The sequence below is a fragment of the Oncorhynchus keta genome, chromosome 16 (assembly GCF_023373465.1).
Source record: "Oncorhynchus keta strain PuntledgeMale-10-30-2019 chromosome 16, Oket_V2, whole genome shotgun sequence".
NCBI lineage: Eukaryota > Metazoa > Chordata > Actinopteri > Salmoniformes > Salmonidae > Oncorhynchus > Oncorhynchus keta.
In genome coordinates, this window is record NC_068436.1 from 15,635,787 (window position 1) to 15,650,144 (window position 14,358).

Consider the following 14,358-nt stretch of genomic DNA (forward strand, 5'->3'; position numbering starts at 1 on the left):
CCCCCCCCAGGGGCGATCAACGAGATGGCGACCCACCCTGGCTACTACGAGGACCTGGTAGAGAAGTCTATGGGGAAGTACAACCTGGCCACGGAGGAGATCGAGAGAGACCTGCACCGCTCCCTCCCTGAACACCCAGCCTTCCAGAACGAGATGGGGATCGCTGCCCTACGAAGGGTCCTTACTGCCTACGCCTTCAGAAACCCCAACATAGGCTACTGCCAGGTACACATATAGTATACACTCATGGTATATAGTATACACGCATGGTATATAGTATACACGCATGGTATATAGTATACACACACAGACGCACCAGTCCTGTCGCTCAAAATCCACTGCCAAATTAGACATCCGTCCACGTAAGCAGCAGGACATCACGAGATTACTTCAAAACCGGTCTCTAGGGGCAATATTGGCGCTATTACCTTTAAGTCCTGTGGACAGGGATGGCAGATTGGCGTAAGCTGCGAGCTCCGGCTCTGAAAGTCGCGTGTTCAATCCCAGCGCTAAGCACAATTTTTGTCTATCCCAAACCTTAACCCTTAACCATTTGGAATTAGTGCCTAATCTTCTAAATGTTATGCATGTGGACAAACATCTGATTCTGCAGTGAGACTGTGAGAGCTTGTTACACACACTTATTTTACAACACAAACATTCACACTGCTCTTCAGTTTATAATTGGTCAAGTCACATAATAGTTTGCCACTTCTATAGCTGTCCTGACTCCCCCGCAGGTCCCTAATCTTGGTTCCCCCTGCGGGTCGAAGCCATGTGGTTCCCTCTTGACTGCCAGTCCATCTGTTGGCAGCTTGAAACTCTGAAGGCGTTTAACTCAGGCTGAAAACTGTAGTCCAGACCTACTGTCACATAGCTGTTTAATTTGATTCTTGTTTTGCTTTTTGATGGGCTTTGAGATTCTGTAAAGAAAAGCGCTATAAAAGTTGAATGTATTATTCTGAATAATCTTGGTGGTTCTTCCTAGGCCATGAACATTGTGACGTCGGTGCTGCTGCTGTATGCTAAAGAGGAGGAGGCCTTCTGGCTGCTGGTGGCTCTGTGTGAGCGGATGCTGCCTGACTACTACAACACCAGGGTCGTAGGTCAGTTGGAAGCTTCTGGAATGAGGCTGTAGAAGGGCAATGGGTGGCTTTGTGGTCTACTAGTGTGTTATCCTCTGCATTTTTAACTTGGTCTCAGTGTCTCTATTTTCTGTTTTGTGTTCAGATGTGTGTATGTGTCCCTCAGTCTTTGTGCATATCTGTTGGCATCATTCTCCCTCTTACTGTATCAGTGTCTGCATAGGCCTCTTTTCTGTCTTGCTAACCTCCCACTTCTCCTTCTCCAGGAGCTCTGGTAGACCAAGGTGTTTTTGAGGAGCTGGCCAGGGAGTACGTCCCTGAACTCTACGACTGCATGCAGGACCTGGGAGTCATCTCTACCATTTCCCTCTCCTGGTTCCTCACCCTGTTCCTCAGTGTCATGCCCTTCGAGAGTGCCGTGGTGGTGGTCGACTGCTTCTTCTACGAGGGCATCAAGGTCATCTTCCAGCTGGCACTCAGCGTGCTGCACGCCAACATCCACCAGCTGCTGGGGGCCAAGGACGATGGAGAGGCCATGACCGTGCTGGGAAGGTGAGGACGGGTGGGGGTGGAAGACCGACAAGGGGCCAAAGATACTAAAACGGGGCTTTTCAATTTCGGTCCTGGAGGGCAGAAACACCTCTTGATTTGTTTCTACCTGGTAGGTCATTGTATTCACCTGGTGCACCAGGTCTGATGAAAACCAGAAGGGTTTTAGCCCTGCAGTACCAGAATTGGAACAGCCCTGGACGAAAGGGACATGACTGATAGGCCAACTCATGACTGGAACACTGAACCTAAACTAAAACCCTAACCTTTGCCCTGACCTTAATCCTAACCATAACCAATTAGGTCATTCAACATGGGTTTGCTGGTCAGTCATGCTACTTTAGTTTTTCACTCAGAGCAGACCCCATGAGTCGGGTCAAAGGTAAAATTGTGTTGGCGGAAGTGACATGAGAGATCTTCATCTTGTTTTGAAACACTGCAATAACAACGCTTCTTAATTCAATTAAAACTTGATATTGATACGCTGTCAATATGAAGAATTTAGTTTTTCATAGAGAAGCCTTTATTCAAGGAATATGCTTGAAACGTTTGTGTGTAGGTACCTGGACAGCGTGACCAATAAGGACAGCACTCTGCCTCCCATCCCCCACCTGCACTCCCTGCTGACAGACGATGGGGATCCCCACCCGGAGGTGGACATCTTCAAGCTGGTCCGCAGCTCCTACGAGGTGAGTCTTCGCACCATGACCAGGGCACCGTCATTCAATCATTCCTTCAATCTGTCAGAGATGGGGTCCATTTAAATTCAGTCAATTAAGTTTAAATGGAATTCAGCCCAACCATGCTTCCTAGACCCAGGTTTATTCACTGGTAGAACTGTCACTCTGTTTTGACCTTTACTCTGGCTGGTGATTATGCAGTCTCAGTGAATATCTAAACCTTAGGATAGCAGCATTGTTGACCTCTCTCTGTCCCATGTTGCTGTTTGTAGAAGTTTGGCTCCATCAGGGCTGATGTGATTGAGCAGATGCGCTTCAAACAGAGGCTAAGGGTCATCCAGACCATCGAGGACACCACCAAACGCAACGTGGTAATGACCCCTGCTATTACACACACTGTATGGTACACCAGATGTTGGGTGTGGAGGATTTCAAGTCATTTTAAGCCATCGTTTCTGATTGTATTCAATGCTGGTTAGTTCTGATCTCCTCACACAGCTCCTAAATCCACTGTTCTCTTTCAGGTCAGAACCATTGTCACAGAGACTGCCTTCAGCATCGATGAACTGGAGGAGCTCTACGTTCTGTTCAAGGTGAGTGACAGCCAAACTATTGTAGCCAATAGGAACTTAAAGGAACTCATCTCTTCCTGTAGTGCTTTTCCTCAGCCTCTCTTTCTTTGGCAGGGCGTCTCATTTCTCCTAGTTCTCACACAGTGCCCTGCTGCCACGGCAACGCTGAATTATGGGCTATAATTGGAGCCGGGACTTAATATCCATAGAGACAGACCTAAAACCCTGGCAACAGCATTTTACTCCATTAACACAAAGTACGCTCACTGCTCAATCCTGTTAGAGGACATGGAGAAAGACGGATGAGTCTTCAGCACAGTTCTAATGGTCAGGGTTGCTGGTATAAGATGTTAGAAGTAGAGAACTTTTAATACCCAATGTTGTGCAACGTTCACATTATTCTCTGTTTATCAAGTACTTATCCATTAGAAACATTGTGCAAAGCAATTCAGCGGTATCTATATGCATTTTCCTCACTGTGGGCGACCACATTTTCCCACATTTAGCATAGGTATCACCATTTGGTCTCATTCCACCTCGCTTCTTTATACTTCAACATTTTATAGGAAACTGCTACATAAATGTAATATATTTATTTCATTCACATTAAAAGCCTGTTGAATCTATCTAATCTATTTCTACCATCTTCATTCTCCAGGAGGAACACCTGACCAGCTGCTATTGGGGCGGAACGGGTGGCAGCAACCCCACGGAGCGCCACGACCCCAGCCTACCCTACCTGGAGCAGTACCGCATCGACCTGGAGCAGTTCAGGGGGCTGTTCTCCCTGCTCTTCCCCTGGGCCCCTGTCAACGGGGCCCATGCAGACCTCCTGGCCCTGCGCTTCTTCAGGCTCCTGGACCATAACGGAGACTCTCTGATTAATTTCCGGGAGTTTATTAGTGGACTGAGTGAGTATTGGTGGAGGTGGGTGAGGGGGTGTATCAAATAGAAGTTGACTAATGATTGTAGCAACTAGTCAAAATTAATATTAAGTCTATATAGACATAATGTTATGATAAATTATCACATCTATGGTGTATTTTAGGTGTTTTATGCCATGGGGATCTGACTGAGAAACTGAAGCTCCTGTACAAGATGCATGTGATTCCTGGTAAGTATGTGTGTGTGTGTGTGTGTGTACTGTTCAGAGAGGGACTCCAGAGGGAAATCTATACTCCTTATATGCTGTCATAACTGAGTGAGGGGGAGGATGTTTTAAGGATAGGGGATTGGATTTCTTTACTGTAAAGGAGGAAAGATGAATTATTTTGTTCTCTCCCTCGCTTGGTTGAGCATATGGAGTACCAACCGCAGCTTCCCTTCTCAAGACTTACACAGCAGTATTTTAACTCAGCTGGAAATCTCTCAATCAGAAGAGCTTTCATGGCTCTCTGGCTCAGGTCGCGTTAATTCCCTGTATAACAGCAAAGCCTGAAGCAGCTATTGTTTTGGTTCTCGGAATGATGGGGTTAGCTTTTTTCCTTTGCCAGTCACATGGAAATATTGTCTCTGGCAGAATGATATATGTTGAGAACTAACAGATGTTTAGCGAGGGGAGGATACAGAAATGACTTCAGACTTATGATCAAACATTGGGATGTGTGAGGCCTCGATGGAAAGATACAATTGGATACAATTTTTATTGCACTTTTTCAACTGCAGTGTTTGATGCGTTATGATGATGCCCCTTACAGTACTTTGAGCATCTGGAAAGGCGCCATATAAATGCTATCAATTATAATAACAATGAGGCCCAAAATGTTGTCTTCCTGTCCCCTCCCAGAGGTGACCCATGAGCAGGAACCAGACTCTGCCTTCGAGGCCACCCAGTACTTCTTTGAGGACATCACCCCGGAAACTTCCAATGGTAGGCCATGTCCTCGTCAACACGCCAGAGGTTACACAATGTTTACGCCTCAAATTGCACCCTTTTCTCTATATAGTCCACTAATGTTGACCAGAGCCTTATGTGTCCTCAATCACAGTCACACTCTACTCAAGGCATGCATCAACCTATTTCAACCTCTCACCTTTTTTTCCCCTCTTCAGACAACTTCCTAATGTGTCCTTTGACCTTTGCACTCTTGATCTTTCCCTTCCTCCAGGCCTTGACCCCAAGTGCAAGAGCGAGAAGGATGATGGCTTTGTCAGGGTCACGTTCAAGACTGAGAAAGGTACGCACTGCTATAAAACAGTTATGAGACGCGTATCTATCGCTAGTTTGTAAATGCTCCAATCTAAATGATAATACCTTAAGCCACAAAGTCTACCATTCATGTTCCTTTTGTTGTTGCAAAGGCCTTTATTTACTGTACCTCAAGAACACCCATTTCACTGTAAGGAAGTTAGCTGTAGCTAACAGGGTTGGGGTCAATTCCATTTAAACTCGGTCAATACAGGAAGTAAACAAATTCCAATTTCACCAATTCCTCCTATGAGAAAAAAAATACTTCCTGAATTGACTACACTGAAATGGAATCGACTCAAAACCTGGTGCTACTACTCACAGAGAGGGCAAGGAGGGGTAGGCTCTCAGCTGATCATTCAGGTACAGTCCCTGTTGGTGTCTCAACAGGCCTAGACACTTGCACCACCGTTGGTCTTTAGGGCTGGGGCAGTGGTATGGCCTCTGCCAGTGCAGTCCCCTTCCACCTTCTTCTTCTTCTTCTTGGCCCCTAGCTCCTCTCTCTCCCTCTTCCCTCTCTTTCAGCTCACCTCCTCCCTCATCTCACCTCTCGCTCTCTGTCATCTCCCTCCTATTTGAAATTATTTCAAACCATATTTGACTCCACACACACACACACATACACATGTGTGTGTGTGTGCACACATCCCAAAACTCTGGGATGAAAAGGGGAAGTACTGTTACTTTTCTATGTATCATGTTTTCTTGGAGCAAAAATTGTCTACGGTCGCTGATTAGATTTACATTACATTTAAGTCATTTAGCAGACGCTCTTATCCAGAGCGACTTACAAATTGGTGCATTCACCTTATGACATCCAGTGGAACAGCCACTTTACAATAGTGCATCTAAATCTTTTAAGGGGGGGGGTGAGAAGGATTATTTTATCCTATCCTAGGTATTCCTTAAAGAGGTGGGGTTTCAGGTGTCTCCGGAAGGTGGTGATTGACTCCGCTGTCCTGGCGTCGTGAGGGAGTTTGTTCCACCATTGGGGGGCCAGAGCAGCGAACAGTTTTGACTGGGCTGAGCGGGAACTGTACTTCCTCAGTGGTAGGGAGGCGAGCAGGCCAGAGGTGGATGAACGCAGTGCCCTTGTTTGGGTGTAGGGCCTGATCAGAGCCTGGAGGTACTGAGGTGCCGTTCCCCTCACAGCTCCGTAGGCAAGCACCATGGTCTTGTAGCGGATGCGAGCTTCAACTGGAAGCCAGTGGAGAGAGCGGAGGAGCGGGGTGACGTGAGAGAACTTGGGAAGGTTGAACACCAGACGGGCTGCGGCATTCTGGATGAGTTGTAGGGGTTTAATGGCACAGGCAGGGAGCCCAGCCAACAGCGAGTTGCAGTAATCCAGACGGGAGATGACAAGTGCCTGGATTAGGACCTGCGCCACTTCCTGTGTGAGGCAGGGTCGTACTCTGCGGATGTTGTAGAGCATGAACCTACAGGAACGGGCCACCGCCTTGATGTTAGTTGAGAACGACAGGGTGTTGTCCAGGATCACGCCAAGGTTCTTAGCGCTCTGGGAGGAGGACACAATGGAGTTGTCAACCGTGATGGCGAGATCATGGAACGGGCAGTCCTTCCCTGGGAGGAAGAGCAGCTCCGTCTTGCCGAGGTTCAGCTTGAGGTGGTGATCCGTCATTCACACTGATATGTCTGCCAGACATGCAGAGATGCGATTCGCCACCTGGTCATCAGAAGGGGGAAAGGAGAAGATTCATTGTGTGTCGTCTGCATAGCAATGATAGGAGAGACCATGTGAGGTTATGACAGAGCCAAGTGACTTGGTGTATAGCGAGAATAGGAGAGGGCCCAGAACAGAGCCCTGGGGGACACCAGTGGTGAGAGCGCGTGGTGAGGAGACAGATTCTCGCCACGCCACCTGGTAGGAGCGACCTGTCAGGTAGGACGCAATCCAAGCGTGGGCCGCGCCGGAGATGCCCAACTCTGAGAGGGTGGAGAGGAGGATCTGATGGTTCACAGTATCGAAGGCCGCCGATAGGTCTAGAAGGATGAGAGCAGAGGAGAGCGAGTTAGCTTTAGCCATGCGGAGCGCCTCCGTGATACAGAGAAGAGCAGTCTCAGTTGAATGACTAGTCTTGAAACCTGACTGATTTGGATCAAGAAGGTCATTCTGAGAGAGATAGCGGGAGAGCTGGCCAAGGACTGCACGTTCAAGAGTTTTGGAGAGAAAAGAAAGAAGGGATACTGGTCTGTAGTTGTTGACATCGGAGGGATCGAGTGTAGGTTTTTTCAGAAGGGGTGCAACTCTCGCTCTCTTGAAGACGGAAGGGACGTAGCCAGCGGTCAGGGATGAGTTGATGAGCGAGGTGAGGTAAGGGAGAAGGTCTCCGGAAATGGTCTGGAGAAGAGAGGAGGGGATAGGGTCGAGCGGGCAGGTTGTTGGGCGGCCAGCCGTCACAAGACGCGAGATTTCATCTGGAGAGAGAGGGGAGAAAGAGGTCAGAGCACAGGGTAGGACAATGTGAGCAGAACCAGCGGTGTCGTTTGACTTAGCAAACGAAGATCGGATGTCGTCGACCTTCTTTTCAAAATGGTTGACGAAGTCATCTGCAGAGAGGGAGGAGGGGGGGTAGGGGGAGGAGGATTCAGGAGGGAGGAGAAGGTGGCAAAGAGCTTCCTAGGGTTAGAGGCAGATGCTTGGAATTTAGAGTGGTAGAAAGTGGCTTTAGCAGCAGAGACAGAGGAGGAAAATGTAGAGAGGAGGGAGTGAAAGGATGCCAGGTCCGCAGGGAGGCGAGTTTACCTCCATTTCCGCTCGGCTGCCCGGAGCCCTGTTCTGTGAGCTCTCAATGAGTCGTCGAGCCACGGAGCGGGAGGGGAGGACCGAGCCGGCCTGGAGGATAGGGGACATAGACAGTCAAAGGATGCAGAAAGGGAGGAGAGGAGGGTTGAGGAGGCAGAATCAGGAGATAGGTTGAAGGTTTGAGCAGAGGGAAGAGATGATAGGATGGAAGAGGAGAGAGTAGCGGGGGAGAGAGAGCGAAGGTTGGGACGGCGCGATACCATCCGAGTAGGGGCAGCGTGGGAAGTGTTGGATGAGAGCGAGAGGGAAAAGGATACAAGGTAGTGGTCGGAGACTTGGAGGGGAGTTGCAATGAGGTTAGTGGAAGAACAGCATCTAGTAAAGATGAGGTCGAGCGTATTGCCTGCCTTGTGAGTAGGGGGGGAAGGTGAGAGGGTGAGGTCAAAAGAGGGGAGGAGTGGAAAGAAGGAGGCAGAGAGGAATGAGTCAAAGGTAGACGTGGGGAAGTTAAAGTCGCCCAGAACTGTGAGAGGTGAGCCGTCCTCAGGAAAGGAGCTTATCAAGGCATCAAGCTCATTGATGAACTCTCCGAGGGGACCTGGAGGGCGATAAATGATAAGGATGTTAAGCTTGAAAGGGCTGGTAACTGTGACAGCATGAAATTCAAAGGAGGCAATGGACAGATGGGTAAGGGGAGAAAGAGAGAATGACCACTTGGGAGAGATGAGGATCCCGGTGCCACCACCCCGCTGACCAGAAGCTCTCGGGGTGTGCGAGAACACGTGGGCGGACGAAGAGAGAGCAGTAGGAGTAGCAGTGTTATCTGTGGTGATCCATGTTTCCGTCAGTGCCAAGAAGTCGAGGGACTGGAGGGAGGCATAGGCTGAGATGAACTCTGCCTTGTTGGCCGCAGATCGGCAGTTCCAGAGGCTACCGGAGACCTGGAAATCCATGTGGGTCGTGCGCGCTGGGACCACCAGATTAGGGTGGCCGCGGCCACGCGGTGTGGAGCGTTTGTATGGTCTGTGCAGAGAGGAGAGAACAGGGATAGACACACATAGTTGACAGGCTACAGAAGAGGCTACGCTAATGCAAGGAGATTGGAATGACAAGTGGACTACACGTCTCGAATGTTCAGAAAGTTAAGCTTACGTAGCAAGAATCTTATTGACTAAAATGATGAAAATGATACAGTACTGCTGAAGTAGGCTAGCTGGCAGTGGCTGCGTTGTTGACTTTGTAGGCTAGCTGGCAGTGGCTGCGTTGTTGACACTACACTAATCAAGTCGTTCCGTTGAGTGTAATAGTTTCTACAGTGCTGCTATTCGGGGGCTAGCTGGCTAGCTAGCAGTGTTGATTACGTTGCGTTAAAAGAACGACAATAGCTGGCTAGCTAAACTAGAAAATCGCTCTAGACTACACAATTATCTTTGATACACAGACGGCTATGTAGCTAGCTATGTAGCTAGCTACGATGAAACAAATCAAACCGTTGTGCTGTAATGAAATGAAATGAAAATGTGATACTACCTGTGGAGCGAAGCGGAATGCGACCGGGTTGTTGAGATTAGGGATGATATACTTACTGATTTTCCAGACAATAAAATTCCCATTAAAGCAATAGATTCCTAATAGAATTGAATGTTAAATGGTGCCCAAGCTAGGCCTGCATGCCACTTCAGTTTGAGGGCATTATTGGTGCATATTCTCTTATTCAGTCAATACTTTCTCCTTGACAACAGCACATACATTAGTTGTTGTTATGGCCTCCTATAAATAGGCAAAGCGTGCCAGGCTGCTAGCTTTTAACTCTTAACGGCCACCTCTGTTTCTACAGTGAAGAAACTACACACCCCTGACTACCGCCACTACCTGAGGCTGTGGAACCAGGGCACCAAGAACAAACTGGACAACATGAAGGATTTGCCCAAACTCAACCAGGTAAGAGCATTAAGAACCACTCCACCTCCCCAGGGGGAGTCAGTGGAGTCCACTTGATCAATGTGGCTGTGTGAGGCTATGAAATTGTGTGTGTCGTGCCAATGACTCTACCTCATCTTCCTTCCCAGGCTAACCTGCATGTCTTCCTCTCTCTTTCGTTCAGAGCCAGTTCATAGAGCTGTGCAAGACACTGTACAACATGTTCAGCGAGGATGCCCAGGAGCAGGAGCTGTACCACGCCACGGCCACCGTCACCAGCCTGCTGCTGGAGATGGGCGAGGTGGGCAAGCTCTTCTGCCATTCCAAGGACCAGGAGGAGCAGGACCAGGATGATCCAGAGGAGGCCAAAACCAGTGGGCCAGCTCAAGATGGAGGGACTAAGCCTGAGGGTGTCTTCCAGCAGAGGGGCCAGGGAGAGGGGAAGGAGGAGAGCCAGGCCAGGCCGTGTGGCCCTGCGAAAAGGGACGGCAGGGGCGAGCAGCTGTCTGCCATGGAGGAGATTAAGCTGGAGGACTCGTCCCCGAAGGACACAGGGACATCGTCCTCCATGCTCATCTCAGATGACGAGACCAAAGACGACACGTCAATGTCGTCCTACTCGGTGCTCAGTGGCGGCTCCCATGAGCTCGACGACAAGCTTCACTGCGAGGACATTAATGATGACACGGTCCTGGTGCGCAGCGAGAACAGGCCCCATGGGGGAGGGAACAGGCCTCACGGTGAAGGTGGGCCCCATGGCAGAGATGGGGGGCTGCCTCACAGCACCAGCATAGATAAAGACTGGGCCATCACCTTTGAGCAGTTCCTGGCATCAGTGCTCACTGAGCAGGCCCTGGTGCTTTACTTCGAGAAGCCAGTGGAGGTGGCCGCACGTATCACCAATGCCAAGAATGTGAGGAAAGTGGGGTGCTCCCTACTGTCCGCTAGCGACTATGAGATCTCCCTGTCTGGGTAACTAATGCCTCAATGAAAAAGAGAATTTACAGAGACAGACTCTTGCTCTGTAGGTTGACTGCTTCGGAAACAGGGAAACATGTCATGTAAATGTACAACATGAAAAACCCAGTCTTCTCCTCTTTGTTGGGTGACAAGAATGACAGTCTGCTAGAACTGAAAAGTCTAACATTTGTGTGCAATACTGTAAGAGTATAATTTTTTTTTAAATACCTGCACTTAGCAATGTATTTTACCAGATGTCAACAACCTGTTTTATCTTTAGGGTTAGATTCTGTTCAGCAGAGGGACCAGGGAAGGACAAAAATGGCTTTATTGACCTTTGACCTCAAAAGGAATTCAGGCAGAGCTGTTGTGTATGTACTGTACATGTATTAGCTGAGCTTGCTCTACTTTATATGAAGTGGTGTATACATGTTACTACTAATAATAGCTAAACCAGTTAGACTACTACGTATCATGATGTTTAAGTCTTACAGACCACCAGCCCAGTCCAGGAGTGGCCTGTCACAGTCCCAGAGGAACACTGCTCAGTCGTTGTAGAGTTCTGTTAGCCGCTAACTCATTAGCTGCTAGGCTAATTGACTAACAGCAACCTGTGGGGCAGTTGTACTCACTGCTAATCTATTAGCTGCTAATTTACACAAGAAACAATGGTTAAGACGGATAGCATCCGTTAGCTACAATGAAGAAGTGACTGTACTTCTAGAGTTGGGAAGATTAGTTGCCACCGCTTCAGGATAAACCACACTTGCACTGGAATTAAATATGAATGGTGGTGAAAGCTTTATCTGACTAGATGTACTTCAGTAAATTCACTATGGAAAACACTGTTTAGATTTCATTCGTGTGGTAGCTTAGCCTGCATACTGAACTGTAGAGCACACGCACTTTGTTTTATCAGGAAAAAAAATCATTTACAACATCTTTTAATTCCATAAGCATGTTTTCTGCCTTTTTTCTGTGCCACTCCTGCACTCGTCGTCAGCACACTCCAAAAGCTTATTTTTTTTTTGTAACAATGTTTTGAACTTTTTGCTCTGTATATTTTTACGCTGTTTTATATATATTTTTTTTTGTTCCAATGTGAATGATTTTGTCATGTACAAAAGTCATGATTTTAGGTGTACCACTTCAACTAATTAAAAAGTGTAGAACGGTCTTACGCTACATATTAAAAATGTCTCATGTCTCTTTATGGGATTTATCAGTTAGGGTTGCTCATACTGTAGCCTGGGATAAATATTGATACGCTCTGTTTTTCACATTGAGAGGGGAAGACGTCTCTATACAGAGATGGAGACAGAGCACCCTCTGCTGGAGAAGAGAATGTTCCAGAATCAGACCAAAATCCTGTAATGCCACCAAAGATAAGGATAAATGAGGATGCTTTCATCAGGCTGTTTATCATTGAAAGAATGGTCAGTTCCTGTCTACTTAAGGGGCTGGCTCTCCCATAGACACCAATGTGATAGCAGTTGGGTCTGGTCTACTCAGCTCATTGACTTCCATTTGAAACAAGAAAAAATAAGGGAGTAGAATATCTCTGATGCCACCACTGCAAATACCTTTTTCTTTTCTACCTTTTCAGTAAAAGGAAGCGAAGGGTTAATGGCTGACATCTTTGCAGTTCTCTAGCTTCAACAATGGTGTGCGGTGTCAGCATGGGAGTCATGCTGAAATAGAAACTTTGTCACAAAGGTTGTTCTCTTGCTTTCTTCTCATTGATGTGCTGCTCTGCAGATGCTTGGGGTGTGGTTCAGGTTGACCAATAAGAGCTTGCCATTGTAATGCATATGGAAACATTATCTAGCAATGATTAATCCATTAACGTAGTAATGGATGGGGTTGAAGTGTTTAACTGATGTCTAGTTGTAACTGGTCTGCTAATACGTCATTCTCTGTCCTCCTTTGACTGCAGTTACGTAATATTGTTCATCCCAGGACCTGAGCAAACGCATCATGTCCCTAAATTATGGATTCAAAGGGCATTAGAATGTAGAACGGTGTTTCCCAAACTCTGTCCTGGGGCCCCCCTGGGTACACGTGTTTGCCCTTGCACTACACAGCTGATTCAGGACCGTCTTTGGGAAACTGATGTAGAACACTGGATTTTAATTAATGTTCTGTGTTTTTAGGATAAAGAATTTGATTTATAAAATCATAAACGTCTAATCATGTATGATGCTGAATTTGTGTTTTTTTTTTTACCATTCATCCCAGAGCCTATACGGTAGGTGCATAGTCTTATGTATGGTAGCAAACAATGTCCCCAATTCCCTCTTGCTTTCTGGATTATTTTCTGTTTATACTCCAATCACCGGGTTTCCCTCTTTGTCCACAGGGGTAATATGTTAACCAATAATGTTTTGTTTATCAAGTTCTCATTCCTGTGAGTTTACTATAAACCTGGGTGGTCAGCCTAACCGTGCTTCTTAACACCCGGAAGCTAGCTGCACCAATGTGCCTGAGGAAACACTGTTCCACTGACTCCACAAGGAGTCGCTAGAGTGCGACGACTCCTCCCCCCCCCGGCCAAACCCTCCCCCCAACCTGGATGATGCTGGCCCAATTGTGTGCCGCCCTATGGGACTCCCGATCATGGCCAGTTGTGACACTGCCCGGGAACAAACCCGGGTCTGTAGTGATGCCTCTAGCACTGCGATGCAGTGCCTTAGACCGCTGCGCCACTCGGGAGGCCCAGGGTCAGTTTTTCTAAGTCTTTTACACAAGGTAGCGTTTCTAGGTAGCTGAGCTGAAGAGGGAGAGAGGGAAAATACCCTGCTGTAAGGTGATACTCTTATCAGCCCCATTTGACCTTTAGTCCCTAGTTCATGTCACAACCCTCCCACTTCTGTCACCTCTGTATATTGACCGAGAGGCAAACTCTTCACTCCACATGTGCCAGCATTACGATTTGAACGGCACATTCCAACATGTGCTCAAACATTTTGTCCCCCTAAAAACACAATTTTTCATAGTGATATAACTTATTGTAGATAATTAAGTTAGCTGCTAACATGGTTAAACCAGACTGCTGGTATGTTTAAACCTCTTTATCAATAGGCAATCAATTGCAATAAAGCCAACTATCTCACCTGGTCTGTCCCAATTTCATCAGAAACACCAGTTACCTTTTGACAGACTATCATGAATCTGGCAGTTAGCCAATTAAACTCTCCCACCTTAAGCCCCTGCCATCCACGCCCTAACTTCTATTGGCTGAGAGCTGGTAACTGTGGGGTGAACAGAGTAAAAGAGCCCCAGTGGTTCCAAATACTCTGTGGTAGATAGCTATGTAAACTCAGCAAAAAAAGAAATGGCCCTTTTCCAGGACCCTGTCTTTCAAAGATATTTGGATTTTTACAAATTATCTTCACAGATCTTCATTGTAAAGGGTTTAAACAGTTTCCCCATGCTTGTTCAATGAATCATAAACAATTAATGAACATGCACCTGTGGAACGGTCGTTAAGACATTAACAGCTTACAGACGGTATTTAAGGTCACAGTTATGAAAACCTAGGACACTAAAGAGGCCTTTCTACTGACTCTGAAAAATACCCAAAGAAAGATGCCCAGGGTCCCTGCTCATCTGTGTGAACGTGCCTTAGGCATGCTGCAAG

The 14,358-nt window shown here is 47.4% G+C and overlaps 1 protein-coding gene across 4 annotated transcripts in view; it reads left to right on the forward strand.

Moving 5' to 3' along the window:
• The window catches only part of LOC118377026 (TBC1 domain family member 9-like), a 36,623-nt gene extending 24,707 nt beyond the window's left edge, over nucleotides 1–11,916 (forward strand). For 3 of the 4 annotated variants that reach the window (XM_052464798.1, XM_052464796.1, XM_052464797.1), the window contains exons 12-23: nucleotides 11–225; nucleotides 989–1,106; nucleotides 1,352–1,637; nucleotides 2,194–2,323; nucleotides 2,587–2,685; nucleotides 2,839–2,907; nucleotides 3,545–3,797; nucleotides 3,935–4,000; nucleotides 4,673–4,756; nucleotides 4,995–5,063; nucleotides 9,676–9,779; nucleotides 9,943–11,916. In XM_052464798.1, coding sequence (XP_052320758.1) covers nucleotides 11–225; nucleotides 989–1,106; nucleotides 1,352–1,637; nucleotides 2,194–2,323; nucleotides 2,587–2,685; nucleotides 2,839–2,907; nucleotides 3,545–3,797; nucleotides 3,935–4,000; nucleotides 4,673–4,756; nucleotides 4,995–5,063; nucleotides 9,676–9,779; nucleotides 9,943–10,734 — 2,285 coding nt within the window. In that variant the 3' untranslated portion in view covers nucleotides 10,735–11,916. Of the gene's footprint in view, nucleotides 1–10; nucleotides 226–988; nucleotides 1,107–1,351; nucleotides 1,638–2,193; nucleotides 2,324–2,586; nucleotides 2,686–2,838; nucleotides 2,908–3,544; nucleotides 3,798–3,934; nucleotides 4,001–4,672; nucleotides 4,757–4,994; nucleotides 5,064–9,675; nucleotides 9,780–9,907 lie in introns of all 4 variants that reach the window. The other variant, XM_052464799.1, reaches the window with a different exon arrangement.
• Nucleotides 11,917–14,358: the final 2,442 nt, after the last annotated feature.